This window comes from Anser anser, assembly GCF_964211835.1.
Source record: "Anser anser genome assembly, chromosome: 17".
In the NCBI taxonomy this organism is placed as follows: Eukaryota; Metazoa; Chordata; class Aves; order Anseriformes; family Anatidae; genus Anser; species Anser anser.
Genome location: NC_139738.1, coordinates 7,360,939 through 7,384,165, shown reverse-complemented (window position 1 = coordinate 7,384,165; position 23,227 = coordinate 7,360,939). Strand labels below are relative to the sequence as shown.

At 55.4% G+C, this 23,227-nt stretch overlaps 1 protein-coding gene and 2 long non-coding RNA genes across 3 annotated transcripts; 1 reads left to right on the top strand and 2 right to left on the bottom strand.

Moving 5' to 3' along the window:
- The first annotated feature begins 9,379 nt into the window (after nucleotides 1-9,379).
- LOC310882928 lies at nucleotides 9,380-13,588 on the top strand. The gene is made up of 2 exons (XR_014573231.1): nucleotides 9,380-9,441; nucleotides 13,411-13,588. It is a non-coding gene; the product is annotated as an uncharacterized lncRNA (long non-coding RNA).
- On the bottom strand, nucleotides 10,857-13,252 carry LOC310882936. The gene is made up of 2 exons (XR_014573232.1): nucleotides 11,860-13,252; nucleotides 10,857-11,764 (listed from the first exon to the last, which is right to left on the bottom strand). It is a non-coding gene; the product is annotated as an uncharacterized lncRNA (long non-coding RNA).
- Nucleotides 13,589-13,656: 68 nt separating the features above from the next.
- Nucleotides 13,657-22,475, bottom strand: ALDH4A1 (aldehyde dehydrogenase 4 family member A1). The gene is made up of 15 exons (XM_083802404.1): nucleotides 22,335-22,475; nucleotides 21,414-21,507; nucleotides 21,192-21,284; nucleotides 21,045-21,092; nucleotides 20,528-20,683; nucleotides 20,161-20,310; nucleotides 20,002-20,076; nucleotides 18,740-18,927; nucleotides 17,824-17,897; nucleotides 17,458-17,654; nucleotides 17,028-17,075; nucleotides 16,507-16,659; nucleotides 16,184-16,305; nucleotides 15,311-15,429; nucleotides 13,657-15,207 (listed from the first exon to the last, which is right to left on the bottom strand). The coding sequence occupies exons 1-15, from the start codon at nucleotides 22,358-22,360 to the stop codon at nucleotides 15,095-15,097; spliced, it is 1,656 nt and encodes a 551-aa protein (XP_083658530.1). The 5' UTR covers nucleotides 22,361-22,475; the 3' UTR covers nucleotides 13,657-15,094.
- Nucleotides 22,476-23,227: the final 752 nt, after the last annotated feature.

The following is a 23,227-nucleotide window of genomic DNA, read 5'->3' as shown; positions in this document are numbered from 1 at the left end:
AGAAAATCTAGCAACACTTTATATTTACTAAAAAAAATATATTTCAGTTTAGAAAAGATAGATAAGCAGAAGAAAAAAAGTGTTGAGCATCGCTTTTTTTAAGCAATCAACAACTTCATCTGAGAAATCGTTGTTAATTTGGTAAGGAAAAGTGCTCGTACAGCAGCTGAAGCCGCTTGTTGTACTGCCCAGCAGTGAAACACGGTGCTCCCGCTGCACCGGGGCATCGCCTGCGAGGGCTCCGTTGGGCAAAGCCCAGGGTTCAGGCAGCCCCGAGGCCTGGTGCCACTGAGGTCCCAGCAGCCCTGAGGCCTGGCAGCATTCAGGCTCAGCTTGAGGTCCCAAACAGGCCAAATTTGCACAGATTTGCACCCTCCCTGCCCCCGCCCAAACCAGAGGCAATCCCCGATTTGAGTGAAGATGCTCTGGGTTTAGAGGCATTCAAGGGAACCGTCCCTAAAAACCACATTTCCCTCTTTGCCAAGCCTGCAAAGGGAGTGTACCCACCTTCACGTAGCAGGGGAACAAAAAGTGGTCAGGAAGGCAAACCTCCCCAGCCTGTGCTAAGAAGCATGAGACTAGTTTACACGACTATTGTCACTTGTCTTTTAATCCAAAAGGAGCCAAGATGCATCTCTGCTGACAGAGGTGCAGCTGCTCCCTGTGACCAGGATTAGGAAAAGCAGGCTTGCATTCAGCTCCAGGTGTTGTCCATCACCCAAGGCTGCCGTTGCCCACCCGGATTTTGCACACCCAACCTACATCTCAGCCTGACCTCTTCACAGAGAGGTCACAGGTCTCGATTTTAAATCCTCCCAAGGTGCTTCAGAGCCCAGCGTTGGAGCTGGTACCGGCCAAGTGTTGCAGGTATCCAGAAAGCTGTCCCAGGGGGATGGTCCTGGGCCTCAGCTGTGCTCTTCTCTTCCCATTTCAGGCATAACAGGCTCAGCCGGAGGCCCAGCCTCACCCTGCAGAGCCCGTGAGCTATAACAACCCCAGGAGATGGTGTGTTTCATTTCATTATTCATACAGAGCCCCCCAGCTACTGGGGTTTGCTCTACAGGACCATGTCTGCCTTGGGAACTATGTAATGCTGCTGTCTACAGCCATGATCTTCTGAAACCTTCACCTTCAGCGAACAGCTTGAACTCATGGTGGCTTAAGCTCACTCCCATGCAAATCCAAATGTCTAACATCCAGACACATCCAAATGTCTAACATCTTCTCAGCATCTGATCGCCAAGAGTCTCTCCAAACTGCAGGTTGTACGTTATTAGAGAGAGAGCCTTGCTCTAGAGCTTCAGTTGCCATCTAGCAGCGGTGGGAGGGAGTTCTAGGCATTGGGCAGGTCTGGCTTCAGATGGTGCTTGATGAGGTTTGGGCTTAATTTGTTCTCCTGTTGTGCTTCATGGGCATCTCTGTTGGATGAGGGAAGCCTTCATCCCTCGCAGCCACTCCTTGCTGTTACTGCTCAGCACCTCCTGCAGGAGGGCTTGGCAGCCAGCAGGTGGGCACAGAGAGCCAAATGCATGAGAGTTTTTATTATTATTAAAATTACAGAGCAATTAATTGTAATTAAGAAAGATAAAACTTCAGAAGGAGAAAGCACAGCTATCATGCTGACACTGTGCTGGCAGGAAAGAGCATCTGCATCTGCATCGCTGGTTCTGGAGAGATGACATGAAGAAAAATAAGTCCCAGGAGGATGCCGTTCCCTATGAGGCACACAACAGGCTGCTCTGGTCCATTGGCTGTTCCTGAAAGATCTACCTGATGTTGCCCCAAACACTCAAACTCATGGTCCAGCTTGAGCACACCTCCTTGTCTGTGTTAAACAAAGGGAGCCCCATCCCTAGGACAACCACCAGCAAGCCCAAAGCCATCCCCAAGAAAATCCTCACCTCTGAGACCAGAATTTACTTCATTTATTGAAAACCCTGTGCCTTTAAGGCTGGCCCCAGCTGCGTTTTCCACCGTACAGAAGAGGCTGAGAAATTAAGTTATGTGAGGCTCCTGCAGCTGAACCAGATGCGACTAAAACCAGCCTCTTTATGTATTCATGAGCTGTGTGGAAGAGAAATAAAAGGATTCATTACCACGCAAACTGTTACTAATGACATGTACCTGGTGCCGAGCACCTCTGGAAATCTAATGCGACACACTGGAGGAGAAAATGTATTCGCTTTTCAGAGGCCGGCACTGAATGGAAAATTTCCCCTCCTTGGCCCTTCCTCATTCTGCATTCACTAAAAGCAACATTTACAATTCTTCTGCCATTATGTCCTACCAGGGCCTCTGCGCTTTCTGTCATGACCTTGATATTAGCTGAAAATTGGAAATTCGCTGGCATAGCGGAGGTGGGGAGGGGTGTGAAAAAACTTGCTCTGCCTCCCGGTTTGCCATGCACTGAAGAAAGAAAGAAAAAGAAAGAAAGAAAGAAAGAAAAAAGAAAGAAAGAAAGAAAGAAAGAAAGAAAGAAAGAAAGAAAGAAAGAAAGAGAAAGAAAGAAAGAAAGAAAGAAAGAAAGAAAAAGAAAGAAAGAAAGAAAGAAAGAAAGAAAGAAAGAAAGAAAGAAAGAAAGAAAGAAAGAAAGAAAGAGAAAGAAAGAAAGAAAGAAAGAAGAGAGAGAGAGAAGGAAGGAAGGAAGGAAGGAAGGAAGGAAGGAAGGAAGGAAGGAAGGAAGGAAGGAAGGAAGGAAGGAAGGAAGGAAGGAAGGAAGGAAGGAAGGAAAGAAAAAGAAAGAAAGAAAGAAAGAAAAAGAAAGAAAGAAAAGAAAGAAAGAAAGAAAGAAAGGCAACACAACTGTTTTTAAGTAGCCAGCAGAAAAATGCAGAGGATGCACAAGCAAGAAGGGATGGGAGGCAGAGGGATGGGCATGAGCGGATGGAGTGCCTCGGTGGCCTTGCCTCTGCAAGGGAGAGACAAAGGTCCCAGCAACTTCATGTTCTCTCTCGCATCTGGGTATCGTGGGGGGCAAATGCTCCCCAGATGGAAGGAGAAGAGACTTCGGGTTCTGTTCTTGCATCCCTTTACACTGATTCATCCCCAACTCCTTCGGCTAGATCACTACCCCCAGAGCTGGCCCCATAATTTTCATCCAAATGAAGTAAATGAGACATACAGCTTAATGAGGGAGCAAGGAGGGAGGGGTGAGGAAAAAGAGTGGGGGGGGTTTCATAGCTTTAGTGAGGTGCTGAGCACCTGTGCATGGGACAGTGAAGTGAGATGCTGTCTGTGAACTTGGCTGGGAACATTTGCCAGGAGGGCTTAAGGGAGGAGACCTGGGGAGCAGCTCAGACCAAGCTCCGTACAACAGCAGGGTGGTGGGGAGAAGGGGGCCACTGGTGGAGAGAGCAGGGAGGGAGCCTGGGCACTGGTGGGGCAGCAAAATGCAGCCCCCTCTTGTACAACCCCAGCTGCTGAGTTCAAATCAACATCTCGGTCAAGCTCAGGTTGTTGCTGACGCTCATGTGTCTCTGTGCCCCCATTTTTCTCCTTTCTAAGTTTTTTGCAACCACCCTGCCTCCTCGCCAGCATCCCCATCACTTGTCAGCTTGCTTCCCATCCACTTTGTTGGCCCCCCCATCCTTGCTTACTGAGGGGTGCTTGCGTTAGTTGGAGAGCTTTCTAATTTAATCAAGGTTGGAGACGCAGTTCTTGCTTGCCCGTTTTGCTGGCCCCCCTCTCTGACTAATTTGCAGGACGTCAGCCGTGCTGTTCTGTTTTGCTTGTCACGCTCCTGCTGCATCACACTCCATCTTAGATGGCCTGGTTTGTGACTTCCTTCAGCTCTGGGAGCCTTCCTGAAATGAAGTTTGTGGAAAGAAAGGAGGATACGGGTCCCCAAGGTCTCTCAGTTAGGAGAAAACTGGCCCAAAGGCCGTGCTGCCTCCATGGGAGCTGCACCTTCTCTTCTCTGTGTTGGGGAGCTCGCTCCCAAACTGGGTCCAAACTGGGCAACCAGGCATTCCCAAATGTGGGCAACCAAGACTCAGTGGGGGAAAGCCACAGCTGACCAGGCTCTCGCTGCCCACCATCCTGTGTGGTGTCGGCAAGAACCAACCCCCCCCCACCCTGCCCCGAGGCTCTCCCAGCCCAAAGCTGCTCTGGGAACAGAACCATTTGCTCCGACGCTGCAAGCCACGAGCGCAGCCTGAGCTCCTCTGCCCACAGATCAGCAATTGCCCTTTTCTAACCTGGGCTCTGGCTGGCTGCAAGGGGAAAGGACGTGACCCTCACTGAGGGCCCCGCTGGGCAGAACATCCCTCCCACCCGGCGGCAGGGTAATGGGAGAAGCAGAGCAGGCACGGCACGCGCTGCTCGTGGGCTTTGCCTTTCTGTGCCATCCAGGCAGCTGCGCATCCTGCCCCCGGGGCCATCCCCAGCATCAGACGGGCGAATGGACAGGGCAAGGGAAGAGAACAGGGAAAGCGTGCAAGAAGTTAATAAATAAATTTGTGTCGGGGCAGATGAGGGAGCTGGTGAGAGCATCGCAGCACCAGTCCCTGCAGCGCAACACAGCTGCTAAAAGCTGCCTCCGATTGCAACAGCAGCCTGGGGAAGGGGGAACCAGCCCTGACCTCGGGAGCGCTGCCAGCGGTGAGAGGCAGGAGAAGCCGGGGCAGTTTGGAAGTGCTGGCATCCTGCCTTTGGGGGAAAGGGCACCAGAGCTCATCTTCCCCAAACCCTCGCAACCCATCTAACTGCGCCGAGGAGGAGGCAGAACTGAAACCAGCTTTGCCGCAGCATCTGTGGGCCTCTTGCGCATGAGGTTTTGGCCAAACTTCAAGTGGTTTTGGTTTGAGTGATGGTTGGCAAATGGAGACGGAGGCTAGCACCGGGCTCTCTGAGCTCAGGCTTTGTCTCAAAGGTTGGATTTCCCGGTCTGGGAATTTTCCTGCCCATTTCTGTCCCCACCACCAAATCTATTGATCGTGATGGGTCGCAGCACTGGGCTAATGGCTCTCAGCTGTGGCTGAACCTGCATCAAAAATCACGCTCCGTATGGTTGTCAATCTGACCTCGAATCAGCGCCATAGGACTGAGCTTTCACATCTGTGCATCTTTCCCATCACTGAAACACGATGAGGTGGGGGAGTTGTGACAAATTGCTGATCCAAATCATCCGTAGGAGGCGGCCAAGATGCGCACCCAAAGCTGCTGCCAGCAGCCCCTGCTAGGGACCAGGGGGGACCTGGAGGGATTCGACCAGCCCTGTCCTCCTGTAGAACAAACGAGGAGAAAAGCGGAGGAAGCCAATGTGCATTAATAGTAAAACTTGTTGTTAAGACTAATATTTCCTTCCCACACAAGCCACTGGAGGTGTATCCTCTGTCCAACCACCCACACTGGTGGGATGCCCCTTTCTTGATGCTACTTTGCCCTGGGCAGGGATTTATGCTGTCTCCACACTAAGACACCTTGCGCTGCAGCTTTCTGTGGTGCAGAACGGCTGGAAAACACTACCACCGTGAGTCATCAGCATTTTGCAGAAGTACGAATGCACAGAGCTGTAGGATCCAGCTTGAAAACAGCAGCCCTGCTTGTCTCTCAGCTCCCTGCTGAAAAGCACAAGGTGGCTTTGCACTCGTCTGAGCACCACAATCTCATGCTGCAACCACAGAAATCATCATCTGTGATGTGTCAGGGGGTTTCTATTTGGTAAAACAGGCATACGCTCACTGAAACAGTGGTCCTGGGTTGCGGAAGGTTCCTGTCCAGCAAACCCCAGGCCATGCTCTGTGGTACTGGGAAGCTATGAAATCTCTTTGCACCTCATTTCCATGTCTAGAAACCGGGGATAAGCAGCACTTTCATCCATCGCGGGAGAACAGCAAAATGCAAGGCGTCGATGGGCTTAATCAGCTGGGAGGTCTCAGAGGTTTGTAGATGTGGGCTCTTTGCCTGGGGGCTGCTGAGGAGGATCCTGAGGAACATCTGCCCTGTGGCAGTCACAGCCACATGGAAAAGGAGAGTGGGATTTTAAGGAGTCTCTTGGAATGGTTGGCATTGCGGTCTCAAAAAACAACGGGGTGGTGAAGGAATAGGTTAATATTCTGGGGGAAGGCAGGTGAGGGATGCGTGCAGCACTGAGACCCCTCACAGGGCATGGGGTGGGTGGCCTGATCCAGCCCCTAATGAGGGAGGAAGAATGCTTAATTTTAAAACAAGAGCTGTGTAGTTTCGGGTGAGAAAAAGGGAGGGAAAGAGGAGGGGAGAGGGATGGGGAAGGGCAGCAGCAGCGCTGGCCACTCGAATTTCAGGGCTCTCAGGGAAAAGCCAAGCCCTGAGCTATTTTCCCAGGCTGTGAGAAAGCGTCGCAGCTGGCTTCACCCACCCAGGGCAGGAGGCAGGGTCTGAAGTGGTGCCAGAGCCTTAGTGGGGAGGTTATGGCCGGGTCCTCCCTGGCTGGAGCAGAAAGATGAGACCTTTCCCATACACAGCTGCTGGCCACATTGCCCAGTGCAGGGGAGAAACGCCGTCAGGAGCCCGTGACAAGTTATCGGCTGCGGTTAAAAGGAGATGACAAGTGGGGGAGGCAGCAAATGCAGGTGTTGGTGAGGAATTATCACCTTCCCCGCAGCCTGGGCTGCAGTAAATCAGCGCCACAAAGATACTGCCCCACGTGCAAGGATGCTCAGGGAGCTCTGGGCTTCGGGAGCAGGTCTCTGAGCTGCTGACATGGATCAGTCTTAATTGGGATCCAGGGACTCGGTGGGCACTGACGTCCTCTGAGGAGCTCAACGCACACCGATGGGACTGGAGCTATGCAAACAGGCCAGCAGTTCCCAATTTCGTAGCCAAAGTAGAAGAAAAGACAACTATTTTGCCTCCTCCTTCCTTCTTTTCTCCTTCCATATTCAGTCCCTACCAGGGAACATGAAATCCTTCTCCAAGGGCTAAACATCCAACAGCACACAGTGGCTGAGCCAGGAGCAGGGGGCAGACCCCTTCTTGCTGCCATTCTGGGACATCTGGGGGCAATTTCACTGATTCCCACTCCCACCCCCCCCTCATCTCTGCAGGCTGCAGAGCCATGGCTATGCAAGTCCCCAGCAAGGCTGCACAGTCCTGGAGCCAGCTTCTTGACAAACCCTGGTTTAATCAGCTGGTTCCTATTTTTGATAGCGTGGAAAGAGCTTTCATCTCATCTCCTCGGTCCATACTCAATTTCTTCATCAGCAAATGTCTTCATTTATAATCCACCATTTGCCAGCAAGATCTGGTTGCAAATGCAGAGACCTCACACCCCAGAGCATCGCAGCTCTGCCCTGGGAGCAACTAATTCCATGTAGCTAATTGCTGCGCTCCCTGCTTGTCCCAAGGAGACCGGCAAAGCCCAGCTGCACGTGGTGCGTGATGGACAAGGTGGTGGGTGATGGATGTGGTCAGTCGTGGATGTGGTGGACCACGGATGTGGAGCCATGTGGGCACTTTGACACCCCAGCAGCTGCCCTGGCTCCTTCCCAAAGTGGGTGAATAGTGGAAGAGCTGAACGTGTGCAGCTCCTGTGCATTTCCATAGGCACTGCAAAGGGTCACTTGGGTCCCATGAATCAAGCAACCGTGCTGTTTGCTGGCTGGTGCTGCTTGAAAGCAAGCTCTGGTCTTCAGGCTCCACTTCTGCTCCCTGTAGCTGCTTGGTGCTGCACAACAGCGAACACCTGGTGCAGAAAAGATGGTAGAATTGCAGGAGGCACCCAGCATGTAATGGTCCCAAAACATTCAGAGGGATCCAAACACATCCTCCCCTTGCATGCATCCCTCTGTCCTTTCTCTTTTTCACTTGCAAGCTTCAGAGAGCAGATTTCATAGAATTATTTGGGTTGGAGAAGACCTCTACGATCATCTAGTCCAACCTTTCATTTCCACTCAGCCTGGCACAGCTGGGCTGCGAGTGCCTCCCAAGTTCTCCTCGTCCCAGTTCCTTGTCACCCCCGCTTTGTTCCCGAACAAGCACAACTGAAGCCACCGGAGCGGTTCCCAGAGAACAACATCGCACTGGGAACAGGCTTCTGGGGGTGGTGGTAGTGGGGTGCACAGGGGCTGGCACCCCAGGGTAAGCTTTCCAGAGCCAATGCTACCCTGCCTGAGCACCGCTTTGGTTTTAGCTTATTAGTAATGACATTGCTGATAGAAATCTGACAAAGAACTGCGTTTCCAAAGACTTGCCCGAAGGATGCTTGTGTTGTAGAGGGCTGGAGGGCAGAAAGGAACCACAAGTAACTAAACTTCACCCGCCTCTCTCCCTGTGTGCATGCCACAGAATAGCGCCTGTGTGCATCTGAGCAGCAGCATGAGGAGGGGAGCACATGCAGACCTGGCTGTGTTTTGTGCAGCCTTCTGTTTTTAGCAAGTCTGGGCTGTAAATAGCACGGGAAGGCACATCCGTGTTTCTTCGCATGTCACCTGCTTGTGCAGCACTCACTGAACAATGCCTGTGCTGTACCTGACCCACACCAGATGCTGAGGATGAAGAGGAGAAATCCAAAAAGCTGGGGCTACCGCAGAGCTGCTCCAAGCACCCATTGCAAGGGCTTATAGCCACAGCTATGATTTTCCTCCAGGCAAGCGAAGCCGGGGCTGCTGTGCTGAGCTTGGGTTTCACAAGCGGCCCTGACTGTAAAACACGATCATGTCCCCGCACTGATTGATGGCTCCGGAGAAAGCCCTGAGCAGACAGAGCTGGCGGGGTGGGGCACATGTGCAAGGACTTTGTGACCGCCATCCCGTCCCCTTGCTGCAAGTGGGAACCGTCCGCAGCCGTGCCACTGTCACCCAGCCGCGTCTGCAGGACAGAGCGCAGCGGGGGCTTCAGCTGCTGGCTGGACGTGAGGCTGCTAGCGCCGCTGTCTGGGTGCCAGCCTCCCATCCCAGGGTCACCACAACACCCTGGGACACGTTTGTTGGGCATTGGTGACGCCTGACCACGCAGCAGTCCCCCAGCGGAGGTGACCTCAGGTGTAGGAGCAGCAAAGACACGGGGAATCCGCATGCCCTGCGTGATACCGTGCCGCCAGCTCAGGCAGTGAGGTTCAGCTAGCTCACTTACAACCCTCCTTCCACGTATTTTTGTCCCCAGCTCTGGAGCACCAGCAGCAGAGCAAGGGAGGTGAGAAAACAGAGCAGCGCTGCAATGCGGGGCCGTTGTGCAAGCGGAGGGCGAACGCTCCCGCTCTGCTAGCAGAGGGTTAAGAGCAGCGTGGGCGTCCCTGGCCCCCCTCCCCTGGAAACCCTTGGAGAAGGAGCCCTTTGCCAAGGCAGCGCTTTCATAGCTGGCCGGTGATGTCAGGCCGCTGGGGCAGGCGCAGCTGTCTGCAGACATCCCCCGGATTAGGGCACGGCGCGTGGGGACGGGGGGGACGCATTCTTCGGGGCCAGGCGTCACTTTGGCGGCTGGAGCTGCGGGCTGGGGAGCCCCACGGCCCGTTTGCTGATTGCAGTGAGTTATCGGAGGGGGTCTGGGGGGGGGGCTGTTGTTTCCCCAGCTCGCTCCTGCTGCCTCAACATCCCCAACCTGCCAAAGGGGTCAGCACATCCCCACACCCGCAGGGCAAGAGGGGATTACCTGCAGGAAGGGGGGGTTGGGATGTGGCTGTGAATGAGGAGCTTGCCATAAATGCAGCATGGGGGGTTCAGTTTGCCACTGGCCCTGCAGGATTCACTTCGGGCAATTCCCTAGCAGGGTTCCAGTCACTGGCAGCAGAGCCCTCACCCAAGCGTCCTGCCTGAGGCCCAGCCTGCGGGGATGCTCAGGGACACTTTGTCCCAGCAGCTCTCTCTGGGAGCCCAGAGCCCCGACCACTCTGGCGCCTACATCCCCCCCAGTCCCTGCCATGCACTTTTGGATGGGCACAGGGCCGTCACCTTTACTTCTTGTGCAGACGCAGCCAGCCACCCACCCTCCCCGGCTCACCCCCGTGCCTTCCGGGCGTATTTTCTTTCTTCCCCCAACCATGCTCGTGCCACGGGCCCCATTTCAGGGCATTGCATATTTTCAGAGGCTGGGGAAAAATAATGATGATGATGATAATAATAATAATAAAGCAAACGAGAGCTGCCGGAAGGGTTGATCTTGCGTTGATTAAATGTTTTGGATGGCACCGGTAGACGATGCAGGGAGAATCGATTGTCGCCGGCAGTTTTGCCCGCCTGGCACTGCAAAGCAGGCACCGAAATGTCAGGTTTGTGATCTCCAATCGGCGATCACAACGTGGGGTGTGGAATCGAGGAAAAAAAAAAACCACAAAAAAACACACACACACAAAAAAAAAAGGAGCCGCGGGGGGGGGGGAGGATAAATGAAAACAGCACCCGAGCAGGTCTGACTCTGTGATAATATTAATAATTGGGGGGGGGGGGGGGGAATGTGCAGGAGGAAGCTGCTGTTTGTAAGTAATTTTCTGGGTGCTGTGTACACGCAGATGCCTTATCGCTGAAGGATGAAAAACAGCAGCCGCGATGGCACCGCTGATACATTTTAAACACCCAAATGCTGGGATGCTGGGGGGGGCGCGGAGGGCGGGGGGATGTTTGGCACGCAGCACGAAGCGCGGTGCTGGCAGGGGATGCGAGGCCGGTGCTGAGCCCCCGGGAGCGGAGGGGACGGGAGGTCAGGGCAGGATCCGGGGGAAAGCTCTGGGAGGCAGCTGGCGGGGAGAGGCCGGGAGGCTTGGCGGATGCCGAAGTTTCCTCTTAATCCCAAGCTGCCCCAGGCCAACTTTGCTGCGGTTTCCCGCTGCTGTCGTACGCCTGGTTTATTCCAGCCAACCTCGAGGCCGTCAGAAGGCAGCAAGTAATTTATCTCCTGGGGGGGGGGGGCCTTCCCCGGGCTCTGCCGGCCTCCTTCACCTGTTCCTCTTCTCAAGCAGGCTGGCTCCAAAATAATGCAGGCTCCCAGACGAGCCTTCCCTGGGGTAAAGTAGGGAATGCCGGGATGGGGATGAGCCTCTCCGAGGCCGCAGAGCTCTGGCCCATGCGCCCTGCGGGAGAGGCACTTGGGAGACCGGGGAGCGGTTGGCCTCAGATGACCCAGGACGGAGGCTGCTGCGCGCCCCGGGGCTCTGCCCCATGGGTTTAAGTGGCTTGGTGGGCAGCGTGGTCACGCGAAAGAGATGGGAAGTGAACCGCTAGGCTCGTTTGCTAACCAAAATCAAAAGTAGTGCTGTTGTAGGGTTTTTTTTTTTTTTTTTTTGCCTCCTTTTCCCCAGCTGGAGCTCTTTGGTGGATGGCACAACCAGGACCCCGGTACAACAGGTGGGACCGGGCTGATCCCCAGCCTCCAGCATTCTGCTTCCATGTCCCTCTATGTGCTTTCCATGATTTTCCTCTGGCCTTGAGGGGGGGGGTCACGTTATTCAGCTTCCCTGGGCCGGCCCAAGCAACGGGAATCCACACTTTATTTACTCTAGCTGGAGGCTGACATCCTGCTATATTCTCATGACTCCAGGACCTGGGGCTTTAGCACAAAAATGTTAAATATTAGAAGACTCTCCATAACTTTGCAGGAGCCGGTAGCATTTTTGGAGGGGCTGGGGAGTACAGCCACTAGCTGCAGCCTTTAAAAAGTGTGGTTTGTTTGTTGAACAGGGCCAACATTCAAATCCCATCCCCTTCTTGCTGTTTGGGGTTTCCATCTGCACTGTGGGAAAGGAGCTGAAGTTGGGCTCTCCGCGCATTTTTTCCTCCTCCTCTGATCTTTTCTCCTCTTCATCCCATGGCCCAAAGTGGAGGGCCAAAGGCAGCTGATGCTGGGCTGTTACAACCTTTAGTGAGTTAAATGTTTTAAAAAAAAATAAATTAATAATAATAAAAAAGTTGCAATGAGCACAGCAATTGCCTTATTGTGGCCGTGGTTCACCTCTCACTGTTTTCAATGGCAGGCACATCCCTGCTCGGGGCACGGAGGGGAGCGTGGGCCTTGCTGTGGGGCTCTCGCTTGCAGCCTCTCCCACTCCCTCGTTCCCCCCCAGCGGATGAACAGGTCGCTGCTGCCCCCTCTTCCCCTTCTGCCTTGCCTCAGCCTGCTGGGCGTGAGATCTCCCGCCAGAAGAGGAGGAATGCAGCTGGGCTCCGGCCAAGAAATACCCCGCTCGCTCTGGCCTCGCCTAACGAGGGCCCTAACGAGGTGCATTGAGCTGCCAACGAGCTCCAGCCCGAGCTGCTAAGGGGAAGCAGATGGAGCCTTGGGCTGTCCTTGGGGAAAATCCCCATCCCTCGCTCCCCGAAGAAGGCAATGTGCTTTCCCCGTCCCTGCAGGCAGGGGAGCATCCCTGGGGGCTGCTAAGAAAGCTCAGGAACCGCCAACCCCCGCCCCATCCCCGTTCCAGCCTCCCCAACACGTTACCAGCTTCAAAAAGCCAACTGTTTAAATAGCGTTAGGGGTCTGATTTGAAGTGACAAAAGCCATGAAATTCAGAGTTAAGGCTAAAAATCCACTTGACACCCTGGCCTTAAGTCCTAAAAGGCGTGAGCCGAAAGCAGTGGCTTGGACGAGCACTCGGCGCCTTCGCCATGACTCCCCAAATCGCCGGCTCCCCTGAGAGGGAGGCAGAGCCCTTAACGAGATTTAAACAAGCTGGGGGGGGGTTTGGGGATGCCGTCGGGGGTGTGGGGTGGGGTGTATTTGGGGTGCCCACCCCAAATGCCTGGGGAACGGGGCAGGAGAGCTCGCCCGCTCAGCAGAACCAGCAGGGAGCTGGGTCTTGCGCATCGACTGCGGGCAGTTCGGCACCGAACACGACATCCCGAGGGCGTCTGCCCGCTGGCCACGCTGCAGTAAGCAAGTTTTGCAAACTCAAATCACTTGCCTTCAAGTCCTGGGCCTCCACAAGTGACAATGCTTCGTGGCATCGCGGGTGACCCTGGGCGACCAAGGGTGACCCTGCCTATGCTGCCTTCCATCCCCTTCCCCTCTTTTCAACACCCAGAGCACAGTTCACCTCCCTGAAGCCTGGGTAAGGGGTTGTGCTGCCCATGGCAAAGAATCACAGCACCCTTCTGTCCCCCCAAACCCCTCAGTGCCCGAGTAGCACCCGTGCTGAGCAGCGTTCCTCATGCCCCCCAGCCTGGGGTTAGGCAGGAGGCAATTTGGATGACGGTGATGATGATGATGATGATGATGATGGTGATGATTTGCTTAGGTGTTGAACTCAGTGGTCTCCCCACAGCTGATGTGCTGGGATGCCGCGAGGCACTGGGCGAGCTCCTGGTTGCACATTTCTCGGCCCTTCTGGTTGGTCTTCTGTGGTGGGTCCCACCTGGCTGGCGGCCTCCTGGCCCGTGAACTTCTTGAGGCCAGGGATGGAGACATCTGTTATGGCCACCCCAATGCCAGCCCAGTCCTGCTCTGGAAAAGGCTTAATTGCTCAAGAGGGTGTTCTTCTTTCCTTTTTTTTTTTTTTTTTTTGAGGAATAATTGTTGCACACGAGAGCTGGTTGGCATTGGATGCAGCAGGGTGAAGGAGAGACCTTGCAGCTGGGCACCAGAACTGAGCAGAGCTGCAACGCCCTGCTCAGATGCTGCGGCAGCGGTTTTGGGCAATGCCTCATTGCGCCTATCCTTGCCTACTACACTGCACGCGCTTAAGGTACCAAACGCATGCTCTCTTCCTTTGGCAACAATTTGAAGAAATAATTCAAAAAAAAGACACAAGAAGATCATAATGTATTTTATTGCAATTTTCATCAGTTAAACCTGGATTTGCAGGCATTAATGCAACTCATTCTTGACCTACATGCCAAGTAACTTGCAGCAGCCATAAAAGGGTTAGCCACATTACCTGCAAATCGTGCTAATTGACTGGCCAGTAATGGCAGTGTTACAAATGCACACATTTCTAAATCAGAAATGCCCCTGGAAGATGCAGGACTTGGTGTCCAAGCTCCCTGTTACGGTTTGCCCTGCAGGACCCGTTTGGCAAGAGCTTGCTGATGGGAAAGAAGAGCAAATTTAACAACTTAATGCTGAACTTCACAACTCAGCAGCTTGCAGAGCCTCAGGGACGGGGTCCTGGGCCAAGCACGACAACCTGGGAAACAGATTTTGCTTCTAATTATTGCAAACCTCCTCTTGCTGGCCTGGCCTCTCTCCCTAAATTCCTTCTGGGGGTTAAGGATGCTGCAGCCACCTAAGCAGCTTGTGCAGGAACATTAGTGGAACTTCTCTAAAATCCTTCTGCTTCCTTCCAGCCAACATCCAAGGATCAGAGCAGATCTGGCCAGTGCCTTCTCAGTGAAAAAAGGCACGTGGGCAATTCCTGAGCAGCTCCAAGCTCACAGCTGCCATCTCTTGGCAAAATGTGACTTCTGGAGGCTTAGCTCTTGCTTGGGACCAAGAAAAATACATGGCTCAAGGCTCCCATTGATTGGCACTATGGTTTAAACCAAACCAGGCTTCATAGCCCTTTTGGAAAGTCCTTAAATTCGTTGTTCCACTGTGCAAGGCTCCCTGATGGAGCAGCCTGGGTGAACGATGTCTTGGGGACAGGACAATTCTTCTCCAAGTGACCAGGTTGTGGCCAGCCTCTGAATGCTGCTCCCTGCTCCAGCTCCAGCGCTCCCAGCCCATCAGGCAGGCACGGCTGGATGGGAGGACAAGGGGAGGACAAGGGGAGGGACAGGAGGATAAAGGAGAACTAGGATTCAGCACCGCTGGGCAAGCCCAAAGCCCTCTGCAGAGGTGTGGTGCTATTACGCTCTGAGCTATGTGATGGAAAAATCCTTACGTGTTGGAAAAAGCGTTATTCCTACCCTCTTAAAGCATATAACAGAGAGAAAATCACTTCTCAAATGATGGTGCTTTGTGGAGTTACTGCAGACGACTTGCTCTTCTTGTTCCCAGGCTGGGGATCTCGGGTACCAGCAGCGCATCTCTGCTGTCACAGTCACCCACAGCCTGCTTCTTCCAAGACTAAGAAATCATAGGGACTTTTTTTTGTGAGTTAACAATTTAATAATAGAATTAGTCTCTAAAAATAAAACCCTAGCTTGCTGTGCTGAAGATTGCCTGATTTAAGTGCTTTCAAGGCTGCGGCCAAGGAGCCACTGTGTGCGTCCAGCTTCAGTAGTAGAGGCACGGGTATGAGGAGAAGGCATCAGTGCATGTAGGCGTAGCGCCAGTCCCGCAGCGGCACGTGGGTTTCCTTGATGGCCTGGGGAGATGTCCAGCGCAGGATGTAGTGCGGACCACCAGGTTTGTCATTGGTTCCTGTGCCAAGAGGAAGGAGGGACCACGAGGTGAAGGAGGTGGACGGAGGGGATGTGTCCCATTGCGCCATTCAATGTGTTTTTTGGAGTTTTTTTGGTCTCACCTGAGATGCGGGAGCCCCCGAAGGGCTGCTGAGCCACAACAGCGCCCGTTGACTTGTCGTTGATGTAGAAATTGCCAGCTGTGTTGCGCAAGCAGCTCCTGGCTTCCTCGATGATGCTCCTGAGGAGGGAGGGAGAGGACCATAAGCAGGAGGGGATGGCAAAGGCACACCTGGAGGCCTCTGCCCTGCTCCAGTAGCCGCACTGGTGCCCAGTATTTGCATTTCTTTGTACATGTGCTTGTTGTAGACAAGAGAAGTTTGACACACGCTGCAAGGGGACCTGTGTGCTTAAAGCTCAATTAAATGACCGCAATTTCTCATTTTAACTTTTCATTTCTCTTCACGTTTTTCCTCAAGATTTGCTGTTATAAAATGAAGTTAATTATGTCCAAGGATAGCCTGGCTTAACGACCTTCTAAGTTAGTTATTCAATGCCTGCTCTTAGTTTCACTAATATCTGATTGATTCTTAAGTATTTATTGAAAAATTATGATCCCCATCTGCTTCGTGGTAGCCTGGAACTTTCTCACAACAAAAAGTGTTAAATACAAACAAACAAACAACAACAACAACAAAAGAAAACCACCTTGGTTTTCGTACTACCCAAAAAGCTTCTGCCTTTCCTCATAGCTTAGAGAAAGTATTTTATTTCAGGCTTCTCTCCTTAGGCAATCAAATAACTTTTTCTTCTCTTATTCTCTTCCTCTCATAGAAAAAAAAAATCACGAAAAGGACCTCAAAACCAGCTTCTAACCCAAAAAAAGCATCTCAGACTCGAAGCCCTGCGGCTCCAGGTCTTCGTGGCTGGGAGAAGGACCCTGAGCCCCCCGGGACGCCCCCTTCCCTCCCGGCTCCGGGGCTGCGGGCACTCACTTCTCCTGGGCGAAGACCGCCCCCGTGAGGCCATAGGGTGTCGTGGTGTCAATCAGCTCCAAGACGTCCTTGTACTGCTTCTCTGGGTAGACGTACACGGTGAGGATGGGGCCAAAGATTTCCTGTAGAGCAAAAAACTAAATTAGCCAAGCGCACAGCCCTCCTTGTACAACCCACAGCCTCCAAAAACGAGTGACAGATTAGCCAAAGCCACGCGAAAGATGGAAGAGCACCATCCCCGCTCCTACCTATCCTACAAGACCAGTCAACTCGCGCCCCAAGACGCAGAGCCACATCCCATGCCGGGATTTTCCCACTCTCACCTCTTTCATGATGGGATCCTTTGGGTCTTTGCTCTCCACAATGCACGGCTCAATGAAGTACCCGACGCTGTCATCGCAGCCGCCTCCAGCCAAGATGGTGAGGTTGGGAGACTTCTTGGCGTGCTCGATCCACTTCTTTATACGTGCAAAAGACTGAGGAAGGAGAAGAAAATGAACAGAGTGTGGAGCTGGGGGGTGAAAAGGAGTTTTGGGCAATGCCTTTTGGGGCTATGTTGCTCTTTGCTCGCTTCCAGCTCAGGAGGAAGGCTGCAAGCTGGAAATACAGCCCTGGACACTCTGAACCCTACCTCCGCGAGGGCTTCTCAACAAACAACCCACTCCTCAAGAGGGGTAGCAACATGCAATATTCCTGAAGGGAGCAAAAAGCACCCCATGCCATAGTCCTGGAACTTCCTCGTCACACTTTGCTGAAAGCAATAAAAAGCATCCAGCCAAACGCTGAGCGGAAGCCTGGCGGTGTTACCTTTGAGCACGAGCAGGGGCAGGACGCATGAGCTCACCTTGTCATCGATCACTGCTGAGAAAAACGTCCCAAAGTCCTGGGCAGGCTGCAGGGGCAAAAGGAAGTAGACAATGTAAGTCCACGCTGTGCCAAAAAGCTAACTCTAAAATTGAAATTCCCAGAATAACACGTCCCCCTGCTCCAAAACACACCTCCGCGCGAGGGAGCAAGCTCCCCCTTTTCAATTAGTCTGTGGTATTCAGTGACTTACACAGTCCTTCCTGCAGACGCTGGCTACAAGTTAATTTCTAATCACTAAAAAAAAAAAAAAGATGAAGGGGGAGGACGGAGGGGTGGTGGTGGTGGGGAGAACCAGTGGATAAAAAGCTCAGTTCAATAGGAATTAGTAGCCAGTTACCGCAGTCTCTAATCCCATCAGCCACCCGCTGAGCTGCAAAGCCCTTCAGCAGCCCGGCAGCTCCACTCACGTCTCCCACTTTGATCTTCTTGGTCTCCTCCAGCAGCTTCTCTTTGATCTGGGGCCACAGCGAGTCCGGGGCGTAGAGGCGGGAGCACGCCGAGCATTTCTGGCCGCCGTACTCAAAGGCAGAGCGCAGGGTCCCGTTCACCACACTGGACACATCGGCTGAGCTGTGCACCAGGTGGAAGTTCTTCCCACCACACTCTGGTTTGGGAGGAAAAGGAGCAAGTGAGAAGTTGCCCCTGCTGGAAAGCTCGAGCTATGTCCAGTCCCCTGTGGGTGATGTCCCAGGGAGGCCAGCCCAGGTGCTCCAGCCCCCAGCACCCCAGCCCCTGCTCGGCCTCTCCCCACGACGGTGAGACACAGCCATTACCTCCAGCCAAGCGGGGGAAGTTGCGGTAGCAATCCAGGTTTTTGGCCACTTGCTTCCAGAGGCGCTTGAAAGTCCTGGGAGAGAAAGGAGGAGGTGGTTAGCACGAGAGGGGAGCTTGGAAAAGTTCCTGACCCTGCTGAAGACAACCCCAGCAAACCGCCAGGTCCATCCTCAGCAGAAGGGATGCTATGCGAACAGAAGAGGAGATGCTAGGTGAGAATGAGTCCCTAGATACCAAAGCTCTGGGCACTACACAAAAACCCTAGCACATTACAAATAAGCGCCACAGGAAAGACCAGAGAGCATCCAGCAGAAGTTTCTGTTCTCCTCCTTTCGGCCCTTCTTTTTTGGTTCTCACTGTGACAAACCCCTTGGCTGCAAAACAATAGAAATGCTAATAAACTTCCAGCAGGAGGCACGGCCACTAATACTAATTTATGAGCTTCCCCACCTTTACAGCACAATGCTCATCACACCATGGCACTTGCCGGCGGAGCAGGGCCCTGGGGCTTAATAGCCTCTGGGGGGCAAGTCGCTAACGCAGCAGAGGCTTTGCAAATCGGCCAGGGGCGAAGGCAGCATGTGCTCGTAGTGCCGCACAGCTGGGTCTGGGTGCGGGCATGCTGGCAGGAGGAGGGAAGGATAAACCCCACCGCCCTCCGGCATCGCTCTGCCGAGTCACAGCATCCCTAGGAGACAGGTCGGTGTCTCCCTTGTTTAACTTGCACGTTTATTCTCTGTGGCTTGGTTTTAGCAACAGGAACTCCTTGACATTAAACACACTCCCTGGGCTGGTTAGATGCAGTTTTTTTCACCCTACAAGGTGTAAGGACGGCAGCTGCCCTGCGCGATGGACCAGCGGGCAAGCATCGGCCATGAGCTGGGCAGCTCCTTGTGCTTCCCCTCCCCGGCTTACGGCACGCTGCCGGTGAAGTTGAGCCCGCAAAAGTGCTGGTTGCTGGTGACGGCATCGCCGAACACGGGCCCATCTGCCGGCACGAACTGAATGACGTTGGGAGGGAGCCCAGCTTCCAGCAGGATCCTGTAGACGGCGTAGCTGGAGAGCAGGGCAGTGTCGCTGGGCTTCCACAGCACCACGTTTCCCTGGGGGACAGGGGACAGTCAGTGTGGGAAACACGCAGCTGCAGGGCTTAAATGCGTCAGGGAGAGGCCATATCGGAGCCTGCAGCACCTCCGGGAGGGTTTGTGTGATGGTGCACAGGTTCTGCTCTGGGGGTGGCTCGTAGCTCCCTTGCACCCTGAGCAATTGAGACGGATTGTGATTGCCAGCCCAGCTAAAAGCACCAAAATCACCCCCTTTCGCACCAAAAGCTGCCACTAGGTCACCATGCCGCCCTCCTGTGCCCTCCCGTGCTGGTAATGTTGCCACTTACGGCCCTGCAGCTGCCACCCCTGGGCTCATGCGCAACACAGTGAGTGCCCACGTGAGTGAAACACCAGCCCGTGCCTGGATTAATCGTGCCCAAACCAATGGCACAATCGGCAGGAAAACACGGTGCAAACGCCCCGCTGTGGCTCCCCACCCCTTTGGCTCCGTGCCACTGCCTTCGTTTGGGCTTGGTGACCTCCCCTGCGTCACCGTCACCACGCGTGGCCGGGATGAGAGTGCAGCCAGGGGCTCTAATTAGCAGCCACTTATTAAGAACTCCCTCCTGCAGCACCTCGACCTTCTCTCTGTCTAAAATCCAGGCGAGGAGTGAAGCCCGAAATGAAAGCCTCAAGCACAGACACCTCCAAGAGCGGGTTTGGGAGGGTTTTTCCTTTTCCAACACTTCCCCCGTCACAGCTATTTGGTGGACAGGTCTAAACAGCAGCGAGGGGAATGCCTGTTTGTAATTAAAGTCACCTGAGCCTAACTGCACACCGGCTGATTGAATTCCAGGGAGGGTTCCAGTAGCAGAACCCCGGGTGTGCCTGTTGGGGTTGGGCTGCGTTTGTAGGTGTCCAGTTCTGGGGACGCCTCAGGAGAACGGCCCCAAAGGGCTCCTCCGTCCCCATGGACAACAGAAGCACAAATCACTCCTGCGACCTGGAGTCGGGACAAAGCAGCAGGAGGCTGCGCAACGCCAGCAGCTCCTCTGGTGCACGCCACCGGGTGTGGAACAGCACCGGAGAGGCTGGATTTGGAGAGAGACGCAACCCTGTGGTGATGCTCACCATCAACGCCGGAGCCCCCGCCAGGTTTCCGCCGATCGCTGTGAAGTTGAAGGGAGAGATGGCCGCCACAAAACCCTGCGGCGGAGAGAAGAAAGGGACCGGCTGCAGGCGCCCGCGCTTGCCATGGGCGAGCCAGCACAAGCAGCCCCGGCTCCTCACCTCCAGCCCGCGGTACACCATGCTGTTGGTGCTGATGTCCACGCTGATGGGCTGGCTGCTCTCCAGCTCCAAGGCGTACTTGGCGTTGAAGCGGAAGAAGTCGATCAGCTCTGCCGCCGCATCGATTTCCGCCTGGATGACGGTTTTGCCCTGCCAGGAGAGGACCGCAATGAATAAAAACACGGCAGAGGCAGGGGAGAGGAGGGGGAGAAAATGCAACATGGCCTGGCACATCCGGATGCGGTTTGGGGGTTCGTGCTCTTCGGAAAGAGCTGGGCCTCACCGCGAGCCCCCATCCTGCCCTGGTGCGACCGGATCCTCTGCAAAGCCCAAATTCCCTCCTGTTCGCCCCCTGCACCCTGCTCACCTGCCCCACCATGGTCTTGGCCAGCACCTCGGCTCGCCGTGGGCCACTCAGCATGTCAGCCGCCTTGAGGAAGATCTGGGCCCGGTCCTGGACAGGTTTCAGGTCCCACTCCTTTCTGGCGGCCAAGGCAGCATTAATGGCTTTGTTAATGAGATCCTGTGGGAAGGGGAAAGGCAGCCGTGAGGAAGCCACCCCCAAGAAACCCAAAGGGGACAGTGAGGGGACGTCCAGCCCGGACACATGCTGTGGCAGCCACCTTCCCACCACCACCGGAGCCCCTCAGACCGCCTTGTTCCAGGGCCCCAGGGGCTTGGAAAGCCAAAACCCACTGCTGCTTCCTTTGGAAAAACCATGTGCTTTGTGACTCCAAAAAGCCACTTCTGCTTGTGAAACCTGCAGTCGAGCTGCATCAGCGACGCTGGCAGCTGGCTGGGGCCGTGTGGTCGCTGCACTGTCCCCAAAACGCCTCCCACGAAGAAGACCGAAGGGAAGAGGAACAGGCAGCGGGCGCGCTCACCTTGTCGGCGTAGCAGAACTTGGCCACCTTGTGCGCATGATTGAACGGCTGAAAAGAGACGGGAAACCTTGGCACTTCCCCATCCGCCTAGCGCATCCCTCGCTTCGTTCTTCTTTACCAAAGTCCCCCCAGCACCCCAAAACTCACCGAGAGCTGGTACCGCACCACTCCGGTCCACACCTCCTCCCCACCGACCACACAGGGGATGGCTTCGGTCCTGCCCTTCAGGTCGGCCAGCGCCTGGGCGAGAGCAGAGCGAGGTGTTGGGGCCGCACAGGGCCGCCGGGGACCCCAAAGGGCTCCGCGCTGGGGCCGGGAGCAGAGAAGGATGGGGAAAAGGTGAAGGGCACCGCCCTGAGGCTCCCCTACCTGCTGCAGCGCCGCTCGCTCGGGGCTGCCGGGTTTGAACTCGAGGATGGGCTCGTTGGCCACCGTGGTGGCCGCACGGTGCAGGCTCCTGAGCCTGGGGGGGGGTGGGAACGGGCTGAAATAACGCCCCCGACCCTGTGCTGCCAGCCCGGGGTGCTTCGGTGCCTCGGCTGGGTGCGCCCCAGCTGAGTAAAGCCAGGGAAATGGGGGGGGTGTGGGGTGGGGAAAGGGGGTTTGGTGTGACAGGGAAAGGGGCTTCTGTGGTGTGGGAAATGGGAAACAAACTGGGGTTGTTCCCGTGGCGTGGGGAAAGGGGTTTGTGTGGGGTGGGAAACGGGGTTCCTATGGGATGGGGAAAGGGGTTTGTATGGGGTGGGGAAAGGGGTTTGTATGGGGTGGGAAACGGGGTTCCTATGGGGTGGGGAAAGGGGTTTGTGTGGGGTGGGAAACGGGGTTCCTATGGGGTGGGAAGAAAAGGGGCTTGCATGGGGTGGGAGAAGCCGCTCCTACGGGGCAGGAACGAGGGGTTCCGATGGGATGGGAAAGGGGTTCCCGTGGGGGTGGGAACGGGGGGGGGGGGCCCAGCCCCGGAGCACGGCGGCTCCGCGCTTCCCTCAGGCAGCGGAGCGCGGCCGCGGGGCAAAGGTTGGGGGCGGGGGGGGGCCGCAAGGAGCCGGGGGCAGCGCCCGGCCCGGGGGGGGGGGACGGGACAGGACGGGCCGGCACCCACGGGGCTCTCACCCCACGCGAACGCGGAGCTCCCACCCGTGACCGCCCCCACGGAGCATTACCGGGGAGCGGGGCAAAAAAGGGGGGGGGGGGGGGGGGAAGCAGGGTTCGGGTCCTCCCTGGGGAAGGGAGGGGGGGGGGCGGGGGAGCAGAGGGGCCACGCGTGGGGCCCGCGGCCGCGCGGGGACTCACCCGCGGCCCCGCAGCGCCCGCCACATCCCGGCCCCGCCGCGCCGCTGCCCACGGCCGCGCCCGAGCCACCGACACGGGAGGGAGATGGAAGGGGGGGGGTGGGGGGGGGCATAAAAAAAATAGGTAAACGAGATAAAGCACGGGGAGGCGGGGCGCTGCCCGCAGCGGGCCCACTCCCACGCGTGGGGCTCTGGGGTCCCCTCCACGGCGCCCTCACCCCCCCCGTGGGGCTGGCGGGGGGGGGGCCCCACGCACCCCGCCCCCCCCCCCCGGCCTTGGCACCGCGGTGGTAGCGCCCGGCACGTGGGAGGGGGGCGGTGCTGGGCGGGGCGTAAAATCGGCTATAAATAATTAAAAAATAATTAATTATTAAAACAAAGGAGGCGGGGAGGGGGGGGGGGGTGCCTCAGGCTGGGGCCGCGGTGGGGCCCGGCTGCTGCTGAACGGCTGGGGGCAGAGAGAGGGCGGCTGAAGCATCCCCTCTTATGGCAAAATACCCTCTTATTAGCAAAAACTTGTAAAAAAAAAAAGGATTTTAACACAACAGGGAGAGAGGCCGGGGGGGCGAGGGCGGCTGAGGCAGCGGGAGGCTGCGTCCACACAAGGTGCTTCTGTTCCCGAGAGGCATCGCTGTGAGGGTCTGAATTTAGCACGGGGGGAGCTGGGGACCGGTGCGAGGAGGCCCCGACTTACCCGATTTCATGATTTTGGGGGGTTTCCAAAAAAACCCCAAAGGTCGCTCCCACCCCCCACCAACCCCCTAAAAAACTGCACGAGCCCCTTGCGCGCTAGACAGCGCTTCGCAGCCCAAGAAGCAGCCAAACACAGCTGTGACCAGAAGGTTGGTATTTATTTTTACGTGGTTTTGTTTTTTCACCCCCCCCGTAACCAGA

Bases quoted from the DNA above. Each gene is read 5' to 3' on its own strand.
- ALDH4A1 (XM_083802404.1), bottom strand. From the start codon at position 22,360: ATGTGGCGGGCGCTGCGGGGCCGCGG. The intron at 17,898-18,739 runs GTAAGCCGGGGA...TTTCTCTCCCAG, and splicing joins AACTTCACCGGCAGCGTGCC to GACTTTCAAGCGCCTCTGGA. The intron at 15,208-15,310 runs GTGAGACCAAAA...CTCTTGGCACAG, and splicing joins CGGGGGCTCCCGCATCTCAG to GAACCAATGACAAACCTGGT.